This window comes from Camelina sativa, chromosome 19 (genome assembly GCF_030686135.1).
Source record: "Camelina sativa cultivar CO46 ecotype springtype chromosome 19, ASM3068613v1".
Lineage (NCBI taxonomy): Eukaryota > Viridiplantae > Streptophyta > Magnoliopsida > Brassicales > Brassicaceae > Camelina > Camelina sativa.
This window is the reverse complement of record NC_141898.1, coordinates 23,722,403-23,743,110: the sequence shown is the minus strand read 5'-3', so window position 1 is coordinate 23,743,110 and position 20,708 is coordinate 23,722,403. Positions and strand designations below refer to the sequence as shown.

General features: G+C 35.3%; 3 protein-coding genes and 1 pseudogene across 4 annotated transcripts; 1 reads left to right on the top strand and 3 right to left on the bottom strand.

Annotated features, from left to right (window-relative positions):
• The first annotated feature begins 255 nt into the window (after window positions 1-255).
• Window positions 256-1,324, top strand: LOC104767077 (protein VACUOLELESS GAMETOPHYTES pseudogene; annotated as a pseudogene). Its single transcript, XR_015590736.1, has one exon. The product of XR_015590736.1 is annotated as a protein VACUOLELESS GAMETOPHYTES pseudogene (transcript).
• A 5,387-nt stretch (window positions 1,325-6,711) lies between these two features.
• Window positions 6,712-12,590, bottom strand: LOC147920916 (uncharacterized). The gene is made up of 2 exons (XM_087500443.1): window positions 12,284-12,590; window positions 6,712-9,810 (listed from the first exon to the last, which is right to left on the bottom strand). Exon 2 carries the CDS (start codon window positions 9,410-9,412, stop codon window positions 8,012-8,014), a length of 1,401 nt encoding a protein of 466 aa, XP_087356569.1. The 5' UTR covers window positions 9,413-9,810; window positions 12,284-12,590; the 3' UTR covers window positions 6,712-8,011.
• A 317-nt stretch (window positions 12,591-12,907) lies between these two features.
• Window positions 12,908-14,887, bottom strand: LOC104767076 (NEP1-interacting protein 2). Its single transcript, XM_010491101.2, has 5 exons — window positions 14,274-14,887; window positions 13,864-14,042; window positions 13,686-13,769; window positions 13,433-13,600; window positions 12,908-13,323 (listed from the first exon to the last, which is right to left on the bottom strand). The coding sequence occupies exons 1-5, from the start codon at window positions 14,428-14,430 to the stop codon at window positions 13,201-13,203; spliced, it is 711 nt and encodes a 236-aa protein (XP_010489403.1). The 5' UTR covers window positions 14,431-14,887; the 3' UTR covers window positions 12,908-13,200.
• A 5,107-nt stretch (window positions 14,888-19,994) lies between these two features.
• Window positions 19,995-20,498, bottom strand: LOC147920915 (uncharacterized). Its single transcript, XM_087501288.1, has one exon. It carries the CDS (start codon window positions 20,496-20,498, stop codon window positions 19,995-19,997), a length of 504 nt encoding a protein of 167 aa, XP_087357414.1.
• Between the last annotated feature and the right edge of the window lie 210 nt (window positions 20,499-20,708).

The following is a 20,708-nucleotide window of genomic DNA, read 5'->3' as shown; positions in this document are numbered from 1 at the left end:
TGATATTTTTGACTTTCGCATCATTCACTATGTCAACGTTATTGAATTTTTAGCCCAAGACGATAAATGATAATTTGATACTTTGAATAGTTATTTTGCAATTATCCACTTCTTAAGTTTGAATTTTTGAATCCCAATGTGAACCATGTCCATATGGGAGCGACATTATTGTTCCAATATAGTTAAAGACAAGCTACAACTTGGTTAGTCAAATCTTAAACATTAAAAAAAAAAAAAAGTAAACTCTTAATCTCTTATACTTGCTCATTTTTATTTCTGTGAATGATGAACTAAAAGTCTTCTTTTATTTTCACTATAAATAATTTGAAACCCTTTTGCTTATAGAAACAAATAAAAAATCTGAAGACAGCTCATCCACAAATCAAGAATATTATTACCTCTAATGGCTTCAGGGAAACCAGCTACCCGCCCTTCAGTGAGACACCCGAGCCACAACCATCCACTGCGCAGTCACAAAGCCCAAGTTGAGGACGAGATCATTTGCTCTGGTTGCGACCTAGACCTGATCGGTGCATCTTTCAAGTGCACAAAGTCAGAGTGTGATTACTTCTTGCACAAGACATGTTTCGAGCTTCCACGAGAGATTCGTCACAAGTCTCACGCTGATCACCCTTTGACCCTACTCTATTCCCCACAGAATAATCAATCCACCTACACGTGTGACGCATGCGGTGAGTATGGATCCGGGTTCACGTACAACTGCTCTATATGCCACTACGATGTTCATGTTGGATGTGTATCTATGCCAGAGACCATGAAGCATGACGAGCACGCGCACACGCTTGTTTTACTCTACAGTGCTCCTTGCCCAAAGGGTCATATATTTACGTGTGATGTTTGCCAGGAAACTATGCCGGATAATCTGTGGTTGTACTATTGCCAGAAGTGTGACTACGGTGCTCATTTACATGCATGCGTCGCTGAAGAAGAGGAAAAGCCAAAAAAAGGAGGAAGAGGAAGAGGAGGAGAAGGAGGAAGTAATGGAAATGGGGTGAACGGAGGAAGGAGCTCGGCCAATTCAGAGCTAGCTGCGATGTTGAAGGCTCAAAGGGAAATGGAGCAGATGCAGATTGCTCTACACTTGGAGATGCAAAGAGCTATGATTGATAAAAAGTCAAGAAAACATATGCTCAAAATGATCTAAGATATTATTAACTCGTCTATTGCTCTCGGAATCTTGAAACTCTAAAAATCTAAAACACTTTCACTTTTTGCTTGTCTTTATATTTTGTTTATATTTTGTCTTTTCTCCGAGCTTTTATGTAATTTATCTATGAAAGAATCTTTTAGTAGTTGAAAATCATCACTAGCAGACTAAAAGACGGAAAAAAGAAAGAAAGAATAAAGCAGAATTACAAGCCATTAATTAGCATTAGTTAGTTGTATAGCTAAAATCCATAGACATTTACTATTTTCAAGTAATTTATTTTACGTGGTACAAATAGACTACTACTACAGTCTACATCCATTACACTCATCAAATCAATTGGTCAGTAATAAACTATTGAATGTTATAATGATAAAGACTCATTTAGAAAAAGGAACGTTACAAAGGAAAATAAAAAAGGGTCAATTTGCTAGATAACCAAAATCATAATAAAGAATACAGCCAATTAAATCTGGAAACGAAGTGAATAGCCATATATAGCTCAAGATGAGATGACCAAAAGGGATAGAACTCGAAGTGAAGGATACGTCCGCGTAGGCATGCGAATTTGAACGGAACCGATTTGTCCGAACCAAACCGAACTAAGATTTGGGCAAATCGGTTCGGTTTCTATTAATTAAGTAAACTGATCAGAAAAATTTTAATTAGATTCAGTTAACTGAGATTTTCAGTTTCGGTTAACCGGTAACGAAAACCCTAATCAAAATTTTTCAAGTAGCCGCCATTGCCTCTTCTTCATTAGTTACTCTTTGATTTTTCTTCATTTCTTCTTCAATTCACCATCTTTATTATCTTTGATTCTCATCCTCCTCTTCTTCTTTGATTCACCATCATCTTCCTCGGTTATGATTCTTCTTCCATATGTTATCATCATCTCTTTTCTTGTGTTGACTATTCTTCTTCTCGATTCATCATCTTCTTCCTTTTCTCGATTCATCATCATCATCATCTTCTTCTTCTTCTTCTCCTCGTCCTTATTCTTTGACTTCTATACCACAAGCTTCGGCTTCGAGATCTCGTCGTCGTTGCCTCCACAGCTCCATTAGTGGTCGTGGGGTTCTCCTTCTCTCAAGATTTTTTTTTTTTTTTTTTTTTTTTGTAGTGTTAATGGGTCATTATTTTGCAAGCCCAACAATCAAAAACATCTTTAGCCCTAAACTAGTAAACCAAATGGCAAAAACCGAAATAACCGTTTTCAAACTGAACCGAACCAAAATCTTAGTCGGTTTTATTCGGAACAGCTTTCAATTTTTAAAATAACCGAAAAACCGAATAAACCGAACCAAAATATCCAAATAAACCGAAATCGCAGGCCTATGTCCGCGGCCAGAGAGTTAAAGGAGAGAATAGTGATAACATGGCCAAATTAATATTATCTTAAGTGATTTTAAATGTTGAATTAGTCTCATCCAAATAATTGTTTTTTTTTTGGTCAAACATATTTTTTTTTCTGTGTTTAATACTTCAATATGATTTGAATTTTAAAAATGGGATATTATAGTTAATTAGCATATAAGGGTTAGATGGTTGAAGAGATCACTCACTTGATTTATGTTTTTTTTTGTTAGTTTTGCTAATATCCCAAAAAAAAAAACAATAAATTTGTGAAGGTGGATTTTTCTCTCATTTTTTCTCTAAATTTTGATATGTTCTTATTATTTTCTTCATATATATTCGGTTCAGTATAGCCCCATGGTCCCATCCTTTAATTAACAATATACATATTAGATGTGATCAAGCTTGCTATAAAAGATGATACAACTTTCAACATGTAAACAGAGCTCAAAATACTCAAGTTGATGCTTAGCAAAGCAACTTAGTTGATGCTTAGCAAAGCAATTTAGTTGATGGTTAGCAAAGCAACTTAGTTGATGCCTACTAAGGCAACTTAGTTGATGCTTACCAAGGCAACTTAGTTGATGCTTACGAAAACAAATTTGTTGTTGGTCATTCACTACTCACACTTGGAACACTTTGAGATAAATTTGACATCTTTGTACTTGGTTTACAGGTAAATATAAAGGTAAGTAGTCAGCCAGGGAAACAAAATAAAGTATGTCATAAAAATTAAGAGTACTAGGAGTAGTTGTAGTCTCTGAAGGAGGAGAGGTCAGAAATTTATAGAAGTCATATTAATTACGATTGATTTTTGCAATTTGGCGCTGGTCAACACACACACACACAAAAGTTTGATTTCAGTTCACATTAATGTGTGCTTTGAATATGTAAGTACTTGTGCTTTAAATATGTAAACACTCGTGTCTGTGGTTTTAAGTACTCAAGAAAAAGCCGACCAACTAGTTTCTGGCGTAATTGAACACAAGTCACACAACATTAGCCAGAATAAATAATTTAAATAAAACAAATACTTTATTTTTGGCGTGTTTCTCTGTAGTGTACACATGCTGACTTAAACCTAACATTAGAGAAGAAGATGGTTTGTCCGCATCTTAAAGCTTGTCATCTCTCGTAACTACAAACCCTAAAATTGCTGCGAGAGAGAGAGCCGCCGCCAGCTTCGATCCGCCTCTCCGGTTGTCCTTCCGGTGCCGGAGAGGGCTCCGTCCCGATTAGTTTTTCTTCTCCTTGTAGTTCCTTTTCAGTTTCCCGCTTCTTGCTATAGTGTCGCCGTCGGTTTGGATGCTTCTCGAAGGTGGTGGATCCGGCGATTCCTCGGTGTTTGAAGCGAAGATCCGTTGGGTGGAGGTCGTCGGTGAAGGCTCTGATGCAGACCTTGGCAGACAGCGTCGGATCTTGGGCATGTCGGGTGGATCTGTGGCGAATCAGTCTTCTGTTTTGTCACTGGTGGTTTGTGGCGGTTGGATGTCGCTGGCGGTTGTCACTGGCGAAACCGGTGCTTTGGGGCTTCAGAGAGCAGTGAGGGCTGAATCTTTCTTCGACAAGCTTCAGTGGTGGGGTTTAGGTTCTTCTTCAAATCTTACCTCTCATATCAGCCATGGCGGTGTCCTGCAGCAAGGGTGGTGGCGTTTTTGTTTTTTTTCAGTCTGGCCAAGTGGTGAATGTCTCATAACTGAACGGAAGTGATGTCGTCACTTTGAACTTGCACTGTGAGGTGATGATATGCTAATATATTGAAACTTGTATCTTTCTTGGTGTGTGAAATGGAATGTGAATGAATGATATGATGATGAACAATGGTGAAAGCAAGGTGTTTCAATTCCCCTTATGCAATTGTAGTATAAGAGGTGTCAATCCAATCTGAGAGTTTGCAAGCAATCAGGATGTGCATAAATGTCTAAGTCAAGCCAAATGTAAAGGATGTTTGTCACTAACAATCCTATTGATGAAATGTAAAATGTAGAAAGTAAAAACTACTAAGATAGATGCTAAATGTAAAGAGAACAGACTAATCAAAGCTATGATGAACCAAGAACAGAAATAGAACTATGATAATGCAAGTAATGAACTAATGCAAGACAAGTAATGAACAGGACACTAAGTGAATGCAGCAGAAATGCAACTAAAATGAAACAGGAAACAAGACAGGACAACTACAAAGCATAAACAAGAATTCTGGGGATGAACTCGAGCAAGCACTCGATCGAGTGTAGATCGAGTGCAGGGTCGAGCTGGACAAATCCGGAAAACAGAGCAATGCAAGAAAAATAGAGCAATACAAAAGCAAATCAAACAACGATCAAACAGCAGGATTTAAGCTAGGAAATCAATAAACAAGGAAGGTCTTGAGGAGGGATTCATGGGCTGGACTAATGATTGAGGTCACCTAACTTGGTCAACAAATCTCAAACAACTTGAGCTAATCTCTAGACATATATTTCTAAGACATGTTTAATCCACTCTCATGGCAAGAAACAATCAAACTCATGCATCTCTAGACTTGTTCTCACAAAGTAAAGAATCTACACAAGCAGGCATTAAGCAATATGTCAAATACCAAACAAGACTTCTAATCTCTTAGCAAGCCTAATGATAGTCTCTAGATCTAGCCTTATCTATGCTCCTTAGACATTGGTGTGATGCTAAGATGCTTGAGATCAGATCCTACCCTCTCGGTTATAGGACCAGCATTAAGAACATCTAGCCTAGAAGAGATCTACAACAATCAAGCTTGACCAAATCAAACAAACCTCAAACACAACCCAGCCTAACCCATCCTCAAGATCCTAAGCAACTACTCACAAGAACACATGATGAACAACAAAGTAATAAACCCAGAAAATACCGAAACTTGCATCACTAGAAAGATAAAGCAAAGATCTACAATATTGAAGAAGGAATCAAACACGAATTCTTAATATCTTGAAAGTTATGGAACCAACAAAATCCAAGAATCTTATGTTTTTCTCCTTCAAGGAGGTACAAGATCTAAAAATAAAAATGCAAAAGGAATAATTCCCAAAAGGGTAAAAACTAGGTTTTTGACTATCTAAAAAGCTGGGCTCCTGGTGGCTGCAGGGTACAAGGCCTTTAAATAGAAAAAGTAGAGGAAGCCCTAAAAATGCTAAAAGACAAAATAGCCAGGCGGCTCGGCCAACTCGACCCGGTGCTCGGTCGAGTGACCGGTCGAGTTGGGTTTTCTTGTGCTCCTTCCACTCGGTCGAGTCACTCTCAGCACACAGTCGAGTGTCTGGTCGAGTGGGCAGTCGAGTGGGACTCCGGACCTTGGTTCTCCAGCCTTAACTCCTTTGCTTTCTCCTCATGATTGCTTCACTTGTCCTCAGCATTGCTTCCATGCTCCTTAGGCTCCAAAATCACCTGTTTATGCAAGAAAAGATGCAAATGCAATGCAACTACACTCTAATGCAAGAACAATCCTAAAACTATGCAATAATGGTCAAAAAGGATAGCAAAGGATGCAAAAGATGTGAATATATTAAAGGAAAACAGGGTAAAATATGTGAACATCAACACCCCCAAACTTAGTCTTTGCTTGCCCTCAAGCAAATAAACAAGACATAAGAAGGTAGGTGAGGGTTGAAAGTGGGATCTCAGCTCCTAAAGCTTGCAAATAAACCAGTTAGAATCAATGTCCAAGTTACTATTACTATGATGCAAGTTGAATGAGCTATACTTAAAGACTTTAGACAAACCTATCACAACCTTTACTGATTTGAGCCTTAGATGTCCACATGCATTCAAATCAACTATTTCCTTTAACATTCATTTAATCAAGAACATGGATCAATCTTATGTAATGTTTTAAACTCATTTGACTTGGAAATAAAGGTTTAGAGACAATGATGGTCTCTGTTTAGAGTGGGGCTTATCAATATCAAGGTTCTCTCATAAAAAATGGATTGAGCTTTAGAAGAATGCTAAAGGTAAGAGCACTTAGATACATACAAGAACAAAACCTTGTCTACCCAAAAGTAACCCAAGTGTTTGATCCTATCATTCTAAGCCCAAATGATCCTAGTTCTACCCTTTCTCTTCTTCTCTTCTCAAATACCCTTTTCTCTTTTGTTTTCAAGTCTTATGAGAGGTTTCTTATTTGATCTTTCTAGTGGAATGGGAGATTCTTACTTATTTGCTATAGTTCCCTTTTCTTTCTTTCTTTTTTTTTTTTTTGTTTTTTTTTTTGACTGAAACCATCTTTAAACAATATCATACTTCCCATTCTTTCACTAGACTTTGATTTTACTTAAACACATTCCCCTCCTAAAGACTCTAACCTTTTCTTTCTCTTTTTCAAACAACCAAATCCCAAACCCAACAATGAAATCACCTAGTCCTATCTAGTTTGGAAAATGCAAACTAGAACTACACAAGGCATTATTCTTGTCAGTTCAAACCTAACACTTTCTACCAAACTCAATCCCAAAATAGGCCTTACACACTCAAGAATAAACATGGCTGGAAAGAAAGGTTGGTTAAGGGTATTGGAAACTGATTTTAATGATTCATTCAGCTACTTGGATCAACAAGAGTGGTAAAAAGGAGAAAGATGATCCAAATATGTATATGGTATCTATGAGTTTAAAGCAATGCACAAACTGATAATTACAAGTCAATATTAGGTTCATATAAATAGGAAATGGCATCAAATCACAACATGCTTCAATTTAGACCAAATGCAATGCAGGAATTCAAGGCTTGGTTCAATCCTATGCTTCTAACTACTCAACTAGCATCAAAGTACTATTAACTTGGGCATTGATCCTAGTTTAGTGAATTAAACAAGCTAACAAGGCAAAACTCATCATAGATCCCTAATGCAAATAATTAACAGTCCTACATGAAAAATGCTAAACAAGATGCTATTATGCAATGCAAACTACATGAACACTCTTTTTATATAAAGATTTTTGCAAAAATTTTCAAATTTTTAGGGGTTTTTTATGCCTTAGATGCTATGAAAATACTAACATGATAATGCTAAAAATTTGAAATAAGAAAAAAAAACACAACATCAAATGCTATCTCAAACCCTCCCCCAAACTTAAATCACACAGTCCTCTGTGTGAAAGAAATTTGTAAGAGGATTCAAGACCAAAAACAAAACAAAACATCAAATGCTATGATATTTACAAGTGAAGGTGATAGTGGTACCTCAAGGATTGGAGAAGAAGCTGTCCACATCCTCATTCATGCTGTCAAATGTGTAGTTCAGGTCTAGTTGGTGACTTTGAGGGGGAGATAGAGGCAACTCGACGATGGGAATCGACTGGCACTCGGTCGAGTGCATGGTCGAGTGGGGGGGTCGAGCTGGACTGCGAATCTCCTTTTCTTCTTCTAATTAAACTCCCTTGCTTCCCTGACCATGAAAACACCAAAACACAAATCAAAATACCAAAACAAATCCTAAGCAATATAAACAGAGATACCTTAGGGACTTCCTCTCTAATGAGCTTGTTTAAAGTCACTAAGCTTGACTTTTGATGCCTTTTCAGGCTTGGTTTGGAGTCCAAGGAGGTGTTGAAATCCCCCTGGTTCTACTTGATAACCTTGGTGCTGTTTCTTGATCACTACCTCCTTAACACTTGAACTTTGTTTCTTCTTAAACTTGAGTCTTGGTCTTGCCTTCTTCAAAGACCTCTTGTTGAGCTGAACTTGAAGTTTCTTCACTAAACCAGCTAACACTTGAACTGATTCCTTGAGCTCTTGGACAGTCTTGGCTTGGGCTGAACCTTTAATCCTAGGGTCCTCTCCATCCTCAAAAACTTCAGAACTAGCTTTTCTCTCTACCACAAAGTGCTGACCTTCAATAGTAGGTTGATATGTTGAATTCTTGATGTCAAACTTCATAGTGAAGTCTTTAGCAAGGTGGAGCTTGATGGTTCCCATCTTAACATCAATTACAGCCCCAACTGTGGCTAAGAATGGTCTCCCCAAGATGAGAGGATCTTCTGGCTCTTGATCCATGTTCATGATCACAAAATCAGTTGGAATCCTAGCCTCCCCTATCTTAACTGGAAAATTTTCAATTAATCCAAGCACATCCCTCTTTGATCCATCTGCTAGGCCAATATAGAGATTGTAGGGCTTAAAATGTTCATACCCCAACTTCTCAGCAACTGAATATGGCATTAAGCTCACTGAAGCTCCCAAGTCACATAGACACTTGTTGAAGTGCATATAGCTGATGGAACAAGGTAGGTTAAATGTCCCTGGATCTTCAAGCTTTGTTGGGATAATAGCTTTCCCAATCTCTTTCAAATCCTTCATGTCTTGATCTTGAGCCTTCTGCTTGGATAATTCAAGAAGCATGTCCTTGAGGACAGGATGTTGAGCATATTTTTCCCAGGGAGGTCCTCTCTCTTCCTCTTTCTTCTCAATGACAACCTCTTGTTGTATAGCCATCGCTTCCTTCTTTTCAATCACTTCCTCTTGTTGTAAAGCCATCATTTCTCTTTTCTCAATAATTTCCCTTAGTTCCTTCAGCTTTTGTGCCTTGAAACGTCCTGGGAATGGTAGAGGTGGTTTGTAAGCAGGAGGAATGTATCTAGCAGGCTTAACAGCTTCTGTGTCTTCAACTCGATCAGTCACTCGGTCATGTACTCGATCGTGTGTGTGGTCAAGCACCTGGTCGAGTGGTTTCTCTGCTTCAGTCTGCTGAGTAAAACCTTCACTTTGGGCTTCAATTAGTGATGAATCCTCCCCACCTTGAACCTCACTGTCCTCAGTGACAGCTTCTTCATAGAGATTAATAGCGTTAGCTGTAAACTCCCTTGCTTGTTGAATAGCTTGTTTAGGAAGTTGGTATGGCTTAGTAGATGTAGTAGAAGCAATGGAGCTCTCCATGTACTTGACCTAAGATTTTAGGTCAGTAGAATAGGAATTCAACGTTTGGTTCAGCTTAGAAAACTGATTTGCTACCTCAATCTGCCCAGTTGCTTGCCCAAGTAAAAGTTGTTGCATCATAGCTCTTAAGTCAGGTTCTTGGGCTTGTGAGGTCTGAAACATTGGAGGGTGACACCATTGAGCTTGGAGTCCTGGTTGTTGTTGCATGGGTACATAATGGAACATGCTGCTTTGAAACATGATTACTGACTCGAACTGTCACTCGGTCGAGCACTGGCTCGAGTTGAAGGTCGAGTCGACTGAGATGAAAAGTCTATTTGAATTCGACTTCTGACTCGATCAAGTACTCGAGCACTCACTCCGTCAAGTGGTGGTCGAGATGAAGGTCTAGTTGGTACCTGAAACTCAAAACAACCAAGCAGTTGAAGAATTTGAATCAGTAGTGATCAAAGGAGCAATGGAACTTAATCTTAGACTTATATAGATCCTAATTGTCACAAATAAACACTCAAATGGGCAACGACGCCAACTTGAAACTTGTATCTTTCTTAGTGTGTGAAATGGAATGTGAATGAATGATATGATGATGAACAATGGTGAAAGAAAGGTGTTTCAATTCCCCTTATGCAATTGTAGTATAAGAGGTGTCAATCCAGTCTGAGAGTTTGCAAGCAATCAGGATGTGCATAAATGTCTAAGTCAAGCCAAATGTAAAGGATGTTTGTCACTAACAATCCTATTGATGAAATGTAAAATGTAGAAAGTAAAAACTACTAAGATAGATGCTAAATGTAAAGAGAACAGACTAATCAAAGCTATGATGAACCAAGAACAGAAATAGAACTATAATAATGCAAGTAATGAACTAATGCAAGACAAGTAATGAACAAGACACTAAGTGAATGCAGCAGAAATGCAACTAAAATGAAACAGGAAACAAGACAGGACAACTACAAAGCATAAACAAGAATTCTGGGGATGAACTCGAGCAAGCACTCGATCGAGTGTAGATCGAGTGCAGGGTCGAGCTGGACAAATCCGGAAAACAGAGCAATACAAAAGCAAATCAAACAACGATCAAACAGCAGGATTTAAGCTAGGAAATCAATAAACAAGGAAGGTCTTGAGGAGGGATTCATGGGCTGGACTAATGATTGAGGTCATCTAACTTGGTCAACAAATCTCAAACAACTTGAGCTAATCTCTAGACATATATTTCTAAGACATGTTTAATCCACTCTCATGGCAAGAAACAATCAAACTCATGCATCTCTAGACTTGTTCTCACAAAGTAAAGAATCTACACAAGCAGGCATTAAGCAATATGTCAAATACCAAACAAGACTTCTAATCTCTTAGCAAGCCTAATGATAGTCTCTAGATCTAGCCTTATCTATGCTCCTTAGACATTGGTGTGATGCTAAGATGCTTGAGATCAGATCCTACCCTCTCGGTTATAGGATCAGCATTAAGAACATCTAGCCTAGAAGAGATCTACAACAATTAAGCTTGACCAAATCAAACAAACCTCAAACACAACCCAGCCTAACCCATCCTCAAGATCCTAAGCAACTACTCACAAGAACACATGATGAACAACAAAGTAATAAACCCAGAAAATACCGAAACTTGCATCACTAGAAAGATAAAGCAAAGATCTACAATATTGAAGAAGGAATCAAACACGAATTCTTAATATCTTGAAAGTTATAGAACCAACAAAATCCAAGAATCTTATGTTTTTCTCCTTCAAGGAGGTACAAGATCTAAAAATAAAAGTGCAAAAGGAATAATTCCCAAAAGGGTAAAAACTAGGTTTGTGACTATCTAAAAAGCTGGGCTCCTGGTGGCTGCAGGGTACAAGGCCTTTAAATAGAAAAAGAAGACAAAATAGCCAGGCGGCTCGGCCAACTCGACCCGGTGCTCGGTCGAGTTGGGTTTTCTTGTGCTCCTTCCACTCGGTCGAGTCACTCTCAACACACGGTCGAGTGTCTGGTCGAGTGGGCAGTCGAGTGGGACTCCGGACCTTGGTTCTCCAGCCTTAACTCCTTTGCTTTCTCCTCATGATTGCTTCACTTCTCCTCAGCATTGCTTCCATGCTCCTTAGGCTCCAAAATCACCTGTTTATGCAAGAAAAGATGCAAATGCAATGCAACTACACTCTAATGCAAGAACAATCCTAAAACTATGCAATAATGGTCAAAAAGGATAGCAAAGGATGCAAAAGATGTGAATATGTTAAGGGAAAACAGGGTAAAATATGTGAACATCATATATGCTCCAATTTCTAATTTTGATGATTAGCATTCTGGTTTTGTATAGTTAGTTCGGAGAACCATATATTTCGCCGGTTATTATAGTTTCATGACTCTTGGTCGGGTCAGTCGGATGTATTGTCCGTTTTAGGTTTAAGACCGGAACAGGGAAAATTGGAGAGACCAAGCTTTTCTGATAATGCGCCTTTGGGTGTTGAAGCTATTGAGACAAGTTCTTCACGTCGATCATGAGGATCTCATAGCTGGGTTTTGAGCTGATTTCAGTATTAGTTTAGCCCTCCTCTATGTTAGTATTTGTTTTCATGTCATTTATGTCAATTTAGGTGGTTTAAGAGATGATTTCATTCCGAATCGTGGAGTGTTATCTATCTCATTATGGTTAAAAAAATGCAATGGTTCTTGATTGGATAGCGTTGGATCCGCCTAATGTTCCAGGGTTGTACTTGATCAACCAATACATTTGTTTTGGTCCAAGTCTAGAGAGGTGAATGTAGTGTGCTTTTGATTTGGTGAATGAAAGTTGATGTTGAGCCAAAAAAAAAAAACCTAACATTAGAGAACTCGGAGTCCTAAAGTAAAAAGAAGAAGAGCAGACCCGATGGGGGAGAGATTGTGCGCGATTGTGCAAGTCCATAACCCATGCTCAATGTGGATCCGCCCTTCTACACCTAACACCGTGTTGCAAGGCGGTTCAATTTCATAACTCCCAACAAGTAAACAGAGAACAAAACACTTAAGTTGATGCCTTATCAAAGCAACCAAAGCTAAATTTGTTTTTTTTTTTTTTTTTTGTTACAATCTAAATCAATCTTTTGGAACTTCTTTGAACTTTTGTACTTGGTTTTCATAGCAATACAACGGGAAAATACAATACCATGTATATAAATTAAGAGTACTACAATACAAGGCTCTGATTCAGGGAGAGGATTTATGGTACTAGAACTACCAGAGAATTAGAGGACAGAAATTATTATAGAAGATTGCAATCTGGTGCTAGAAAACGACTTCACACACCAAAAGAACAATTGTTAGGTTGAGCAAATTACATCAAAGATTTCTTTAAATACGTTAGTACTTAGTTTGGTTCCACCAGACAAGAATCTAGTAAATATCGTTCAATGGATTTGGTCCCGTGAGTGAGTAGTGTCTCTAGTTTCAAGTGCTCAAGAAAAAGCCGACCAACTAGTTTCTGGCTCAATAGAACATGAGTAACACAACATTAGCCAGAAAAATAAAATTTAAATAAACAAAAACTCTATATTTTTGTGTTTCTTTGTACATGGGCTGCCTAAAACATAGCATTAGAGAACCAGGGAGTGAGTCCTACAAAGACTCTGAAACACAAAGAGAGGTATGGTAACTGTAAACAGCCAAAAAGAACTATAATTTACATGAAAGTTACGGAAGAGGAAAAGAAGCAGAACCGCCTCTTGAGGTACAAACTGTAGAAATATTTGAACTGCCCGGTTTGACTGCATTATGAGAGACGGACAATGGAGAGAGAGAGTGAAATTAAAGGTCACGTCTACACATCGGGCAAGAACCGTGTCTGAGGAGCCAATTGTCTATGCAAGGTAAGTGAAACATGTGATGACAATGAGGCAAGCTTCGAACTGTTTCACCAAGCTGGAAATCCTGCAAAACCACATATCAAGAAGGAGAAGAAACCCCCAAAAAAACTTTCAATTAGACATGCGATTCGAGATAAAGAGCTAGCACAAAGCAAACTGATGCTAGAACCAACCTGGAGACAAACAGAACAGGAGTCTGTGTTCTCAGAAGCATCAGTGTTATTGTTGCCAGTAATTGTCATCTTTGGGATTTTCTCAACCAGGTCTCCTGTCAATCCTTTTGAGCCTCCTGTATCAAAGAGGCTTATCTGATCATCAAAGGCTGTATCCACAGCTCCCATCTGATCAGAAGAAACAAGGACAAAAAGATTAATAAAGATGGAAATGGTGAAAAAATTCTGAAAGCTTTGAATGCAAAAAACATACTTGAGTTTGCACCGCACTTAGCATTGCAGGACCTATGCGCTCTCGTACAAGTCTCCCGCTTAGAAGACTAACAATGACATCAATCTACACACCAAAAAAGAAACACTAATCAATCACTTTGAATTTCAATCCAAACTTGATGGCTACTTTGAAAACAGAGTAAAGAGTTGCTGCTCACCAAATAGAGAAGACATCCGAAAGCTGACTCATCGGATTTCCAGAGATCAAGCGATGATTCAAAGACCTCAATAGAGAAAACAGCTCCAGAAATGGCACCAATTGCTGCTCCTCTAATGAAACCACTCTCAGTTTCTTGGCCTATCAAAGCCCCTGTAAGTGCCCCTAGCAATGTCCCCACTGAACAAGAGAAAAGGAAACAACTTTATATAGCTCCAAGCTGAAGACTTTCTAATAATCATATCAATTCAATGATTCAAACCAATCCAATCAAAGATAAGCAACAAATTTATGTTACCAAACAATCTCAGAATTTTGCAGCAGAGCAACAACAACAAATATTGACTGCAGAGAGACAAAATCATAAGAACAGTTACAAGAAACGGGGGGGGGGGGGGGGAAGAAACGAACCTAAGGCGAAGAAGAAGGTCAAGATGGCGGAGATAATGGTACCCAAAACAGCAGAGACGAGGAAATGACAAGCGTCTTTAATCCGTTCGACGAAATTCCCAAGAGAAGGGCTTGACGAAAGAGGACAAAACCCAGATTGGAATCTATACGAAGACATACTTTTTCTAAACCTTTAAGCGTAAACGAAGAGAACCCAGAAACGATTAACGGTGGAAAGCAGAGTTGGGAGAGAAGCTTTATATATATAGGGAGAGAAAGATGAGATTTTGCTTAAGAGAGAGAAGGGGAGGAGAGATGGGATGTTTCGCTAATTGCATTTAAAGCTTCGGGGGGGGGGGGGGGGGGTGAGTTTGCTTCCATGGCCAGAATTTTGTTGTAGGTGAAGGATTATCTTGTAAGGTTTTTTGGGGTGTCACAATCAGTGACGACGACGATACACAAAACGAAAGTTTCAAACTTTTCGTTTTCAGAAAGCATACACGAGTCAGAGAAGAAGAAAAGAGATGAGCTCACGGGGCAAAGAACTTTCTAATTATTTTGCCACAAAAAAAAAACATTTTCTTTAGGTAAGCCAATTAGAGACGTTAATTCTTAGGTAAATCCATTTGCAATTTGCATTATAGTATTACTGTGATTTGTAACTCCATATTGCTGCGCTGTAGTACGATACTATAATTGGACTCGTGCTCTACCACGGATTAACATTTATTTTATTTATTTTGTAATTTTTATTTAAAGTATTTTATATATGATTATTTTTTTTGTTCAAACACTATGCCATATGTTGAATATAACTTATAAAAATAACATCTATTTTATAAGATCTAGATTTTGATTCGTAGTACACTGCAGTTTAAATTATTTGATAAAAATATTAATTTCTGTTTGTTAATTTTATTTGATTTGTTTAGTTTTTAAAATTATATATTGTATTTTGATTGTTAATTATATGACTTAACCTATCACCGAATTTATCCATGAGATGATATTTTATCCATGTAGCACCGAATTAATGGCATTTTAAGTTTCTATTAATATCTACTCAAACATGTCTAGTCATATAACCTGTCGTATGATATTTTAATTCGTTGTACATCGTAGAAAAAAATTCATAAAAATCTAAATATATTTTTAAAATTTAAAATATTTTAAGAAAGTTTTTTTTTTTTAGAAATTGAATTACTTATAATATTTGAACTTCTTATAAAGTTTAAATATTATGAATATCTTAAACAGTTACAAAAATTAAATGTTTTAATAATTGAAATATTAATAATCTTTAAAGTTTTTAAAAAGTTCACAAAATAATGAGATGATATTTTACCCGCGTAGCACCAAATTAATGACATTTTAATTTTCCATTAGTATCAACTCAAACATGTCCTGCCATATAACCCGTCATGTGATAATTTAATTCGTATATATTATTAAAATTTCAAATGTTTGATTAAATTCTATTATTTTAGAAATTGAAATACTTATAATATTTGAACTTCTTATAAAGTTTAAATATTATTCATATCTTAAACATTTTATAAAAAGATAAATGTTTTAATAATTGAAATATTAATAATCTTTAAAAATTTTAAAAAGTTATACATTTGAATTTTTAAAGTTATTAAAAGTTGAAATTCTTTAAAATAAAGAACCATAATAAAATGCATATTTTGTTTTAATTTCAATGTCTAATAAATCAAGGTTTCTGCGCATTCGTTTTCAGAATCATTTTGGTCTCTTTTTTATTAATATGACTTTGAATCTTTGCCTAGTTTTCTTAGGTGATGTAGGCATTTTGTATATTTTTTTTATTCATCAGTTGAGCAATATATGTCTGTTTAAAAAAAATTAAATTACATCATATACAGAAAAAATCATAAATATTATTAACTAAATATATTAGATAAAAATTTAAAATAATTTAAATATAAAATAAAATAAATGTGAAAGAAGAATCATATATTTTTGTTTTAATTAGGTTGAGAGATTTCCTTATCTTTTAATTGTTACCTATAATTGACTTATATGTTACTCTAATTAACTAAATATATACTATCCTTATTTACCAAAAATCAGACTAATCCTTATTTTATGATACACCTATGTCACAAGTTTATAACCAAAAAATCAAATAAATATATCTATTATATAGTCTACAAAAAAATGTCGTGTACTTCCGTGTTATTATATAGTAGATATTACTTACTAATAAAGTAATAATAATCTTTCATCTTTCCCTCTAGTTAAATTTTTAATAATTTTTTCCTGAGTTTGTGTAAGAGTTTAATGGATGTTTAGGATAAAGTTTTTTTCTCTTTCTATCGCTCAAAACTTAATGCATGAGTTAATATATAATTTAAAGTATTTAAAAAATCTTATAAATATCAGTCTTTGTAAGTTCACTCCAAACTTACGAAAAAATCAACTCTACCAAATCTATAATTTAATCCGTAATATAACATTCTGTCACAATTTTCTATTTTAAAAAAATTATAATAAAAATAATAACTCATGTATTAATTTTCAAAAGCTTAATATTAACTACACAAATCTAGTTTTAGAATTCAAAACACTAATAAATGTGATCGTACAAGCAAAATACATATAAAAAAATTAATAAACAAATGGCTAGCTAAATTTAAGCAATAGGAAAAAATGAAAAAAACGATTATTAGAACTCACCAATAGCGTGCAGGACTTCCAAGTTGTGTGATTGAGTGGAAGACTGTTATTCATGATTCCCAATCTAGGTCAAAAATAAAAGAAAAATGTCATAAAACTATCTATTAATTTCTTAGAGCAGTTCTTCTTAAAAGATCGAGTTATATAGTGAGAGTACTTGATCCGGCGGCTCCTCTTCGTTTACATCTAGTCCACGTAAAGGTACATGGTTTATAGGTAAGGTTCAGGTATTTATATATGTTGTTGAGTTTAAGTTTAGTTACTCGTCCCATGGTTATATGTATATCACAACAAATAATAATTACTTTGAAAGAAATCTTCATATATCCATTGCTAAACGGGATTCATAACTAGAATATTACCCATCATAATGATCACTTTTGAATGACATATTCATATAACTCTATTGATAACCACATGCAGTAACTAGAATATTATCTCACAGATATTGCACATTAAATTCAATTTTGTAGATTTGATATGTATTTTTTTGAAGTTGAAGGTAAACTTGCAAAAATATGTTATTTATAAAGTTTTTTTTTTGTTTTGTATAAAATTCTTTAGTCAGCTCATTTGAACGAGTCTTTTTCTTTAAAGTTCATGGTTAATTTTCCTGGATTCATTAAAACAATTAGTGCATTTTAGATCAAAAGTAAAAGTTTGTGATATTCCGTTTTTCTAAGCGATTGTACCCTTTCTCATATATAAGTGTCTGAATACATATATAACCTGAACCAACAATTCCAGATAATTGTATGATAGAAATGGCACACAACAATTCATAAATTAAAAAAAAAAAAAGTGAAAATTAAAAATTTGAGTTCACTGGTCTCATTCCTCTAGTTCAAAAAATAGTTATTAGATCCAACCCAATATTTTAATATAACTTGACAGAAAAAAAAAAAAAAAAAACACCACTTTCTATATTAATAGAAATTTTAGCAAGCATAGCCTGAGATTAGTATAAATTTCGTTTTTAAAAAATCCCAATATTAGAAAAACTAGTTTTAGCTAGTATTCTGAATTTTGATGCAACTTGCAACTATACTTTCTTTCATTATAATTATACTTATAGTGGAAAAGACAAATTGTGTTTACAAATTACATCAAACAAACAAATTCAGTTAACAACTAAAAACGTGAACACTTTGGCACTAGTAAGCAGAATCCTGAATAAGTACTTCATACTCCATAAAAGAGTCTTTAGTTCGACATGTAGAGGGGGGAGAGGCATCTCCGAGATCGTTTCAATCCCAAATGCAACAATATATCGAATATATTGCCAATATTTTTAACGAAAGAATCTGACGCTTTTACGGATGTCCTTAGCAGCCGCTGCGGTGGCTTACACGATGAGCCCGCACTGTGACTGAGTAAGCTTTGGAACACATCCTACATGCACATGATATTTAATACATATCTAGTAATGAATTCGATGTCAGAAGTATGATGTGTCTGTCTCCAAAGTAAAGTATTCAAACACTTATTTCTCTTTAAACAAAAAAACAAATATCTTAAGTATTATACTATTATACATGTAACATAGTGGCTTCCTTATAATAAATACTCGATCCGGGTTTATATACATAAATGTACATATACGACATTTGACAAAAAAAAAATCAGCTCGAAGATATTTTTTGATCGAGTATATTTATTTTATGTAATCGTAAAGGCATTTGGGTCCATGCCACTAGGCCAGTCAGTCCCCATACACACATCAGAGTTACATAAATAGGCAATAGCGAATGAAACTGATTAAAAACTCCACAGACGTATTTATGATAAGAATGGCGTCATGCTGTAATGTACGTGTGTATACGAAAGAAGATACATGTGTTCGTTCCTTTTTTACTTCTGAATAAAAATGAGCTTAAACTCTTATTATATTAGGAAATATATAAACGAAATAACTTCGACGTACGTAATCGTTTTAATTTAACGAACATAAGTTTACGTAACCATTTTTATTATTACCAACATAATTTTGTTTTTTTCTGACAGCATCCGGCCGCTCATACAAAAGTTCATCTTAATTAAAACTCTCTAAATCTATAAGTACCATGTTGACACTTGTGTCATAGACGAATTAAACAAAAGTCTTTAACAAAAAATAAAGAATTTAACAAAAGTCAATCCGAATATAATTAGGCGGCTATCAAACATATATATATGTTCGAGGTCGGAGATCATTGTTGACAATCAAGCAAAAAAAAAAGTATAAAATGTCTTTAAAAAATATAGCATCCCGTAAACGCCAAAACTCTACACTTCACAAACCATTATCTTTTGCTTCACACACAGTCCATTAATCAGACTAAATTAACTTTAAAATATGAGGTTTTCTAATAATATTAGACTAGATAGTAACTGTGCTACAGCATAGACCAATATATTTATTATAATTTGAAATTAATAATACTGTATTAGATATATTCAGATTATTACTCATCCCTACTTATTATTGGTACTGTGTACTTATTTTTATTTTTGACATATAAGTTTAGTGAGCAGGATATTGACTCTGACACATACCCCTTTCCATTCATACCTAATTATCTCTGGCCTGTATCCTCTATTCCACTTCGTATATAATAACCTTTGTACTGTATTCTCATGTATTAGCTGTTATCTTATGATTTTGTTTCTATAAATGTTTAATTTTTATTATAATTTCTTCACTCTTAAAATATCGTACATTTACATTTTTAAAGATTTATAACGAATATAATGAATATACTAAGTTATTAAACTTCTAGAAAAAGTATATATATATGAAATATATGAAATATAATATATATATGAAATAAATTAAATAAATGAAACTCATTATGTCTTTTACATGGGATAAAACTTATTTGGTGGAGTACATGAATAATAAAATTTTAGAAATTTAGTTGATGGGTAAATATATAAAAAAAACCTGCAAAAAAAAAAAAGAAACTATGATCAAATTATTGAAACAAAGACCAAAGCTATTAATTTGGTATGAATGGAAACAAAGTAAAAACAGAGTCTTACGAAGGTATGCATGAAGATGGATCAAATGTTTTGGAAAACCTCTTTGAAGACGACATTTCTTGTTTTCTTTTGAGATTTTCCTTTTGGATCAATAATGAGAATTTTCAATCCTGATTTACAGCTTACACGGGACATCGCTACATATAGCTGGCCATGAGAGAAAACAGGTCTAGGCAAGTATAAATCAACATTTGAGAGAGACTGACCTTGACATTTGTTGATAGTCATTGCAAAAGCAACGTTTATCGAAAATTGTCTACGTCTCATTTTGAAAGGCAACCGGGTATCTGATGGTACTAATACCATCCTTGGAAAAAGAACAATTTTACCAACTCTCGTTCCCGTGATTATTCTTGCTTGTAAAACATGATCAGCCATTTGTGTAATTTGTAGTCTTGTTCCATTCATTATACCTCCATGAGCATCAATATTGTGTATCAACAACTCCATCACTTGGCTCGTTAAGTCTTCCTTCTCCAACATCAAGAATCCATTTCGAGAACGCTTCAATCTGCCTGGATTCATTTGGACGTATGTTTTGCAGCAACCTCATATTTCTTGTTAGCCTTAAAAATTTACAATGATTCCAAAGGTAAGATGAGTTTAGCGAGGAGTTAATAATTTGTTCACGACCAGCACCAACAATAACAAGAAGTATCTGTCGGAAATCACCACCAAAAATAATGACCTTACCCCCAAAAGGTTTATCTTCTCGATCACACATTATATCTTTCA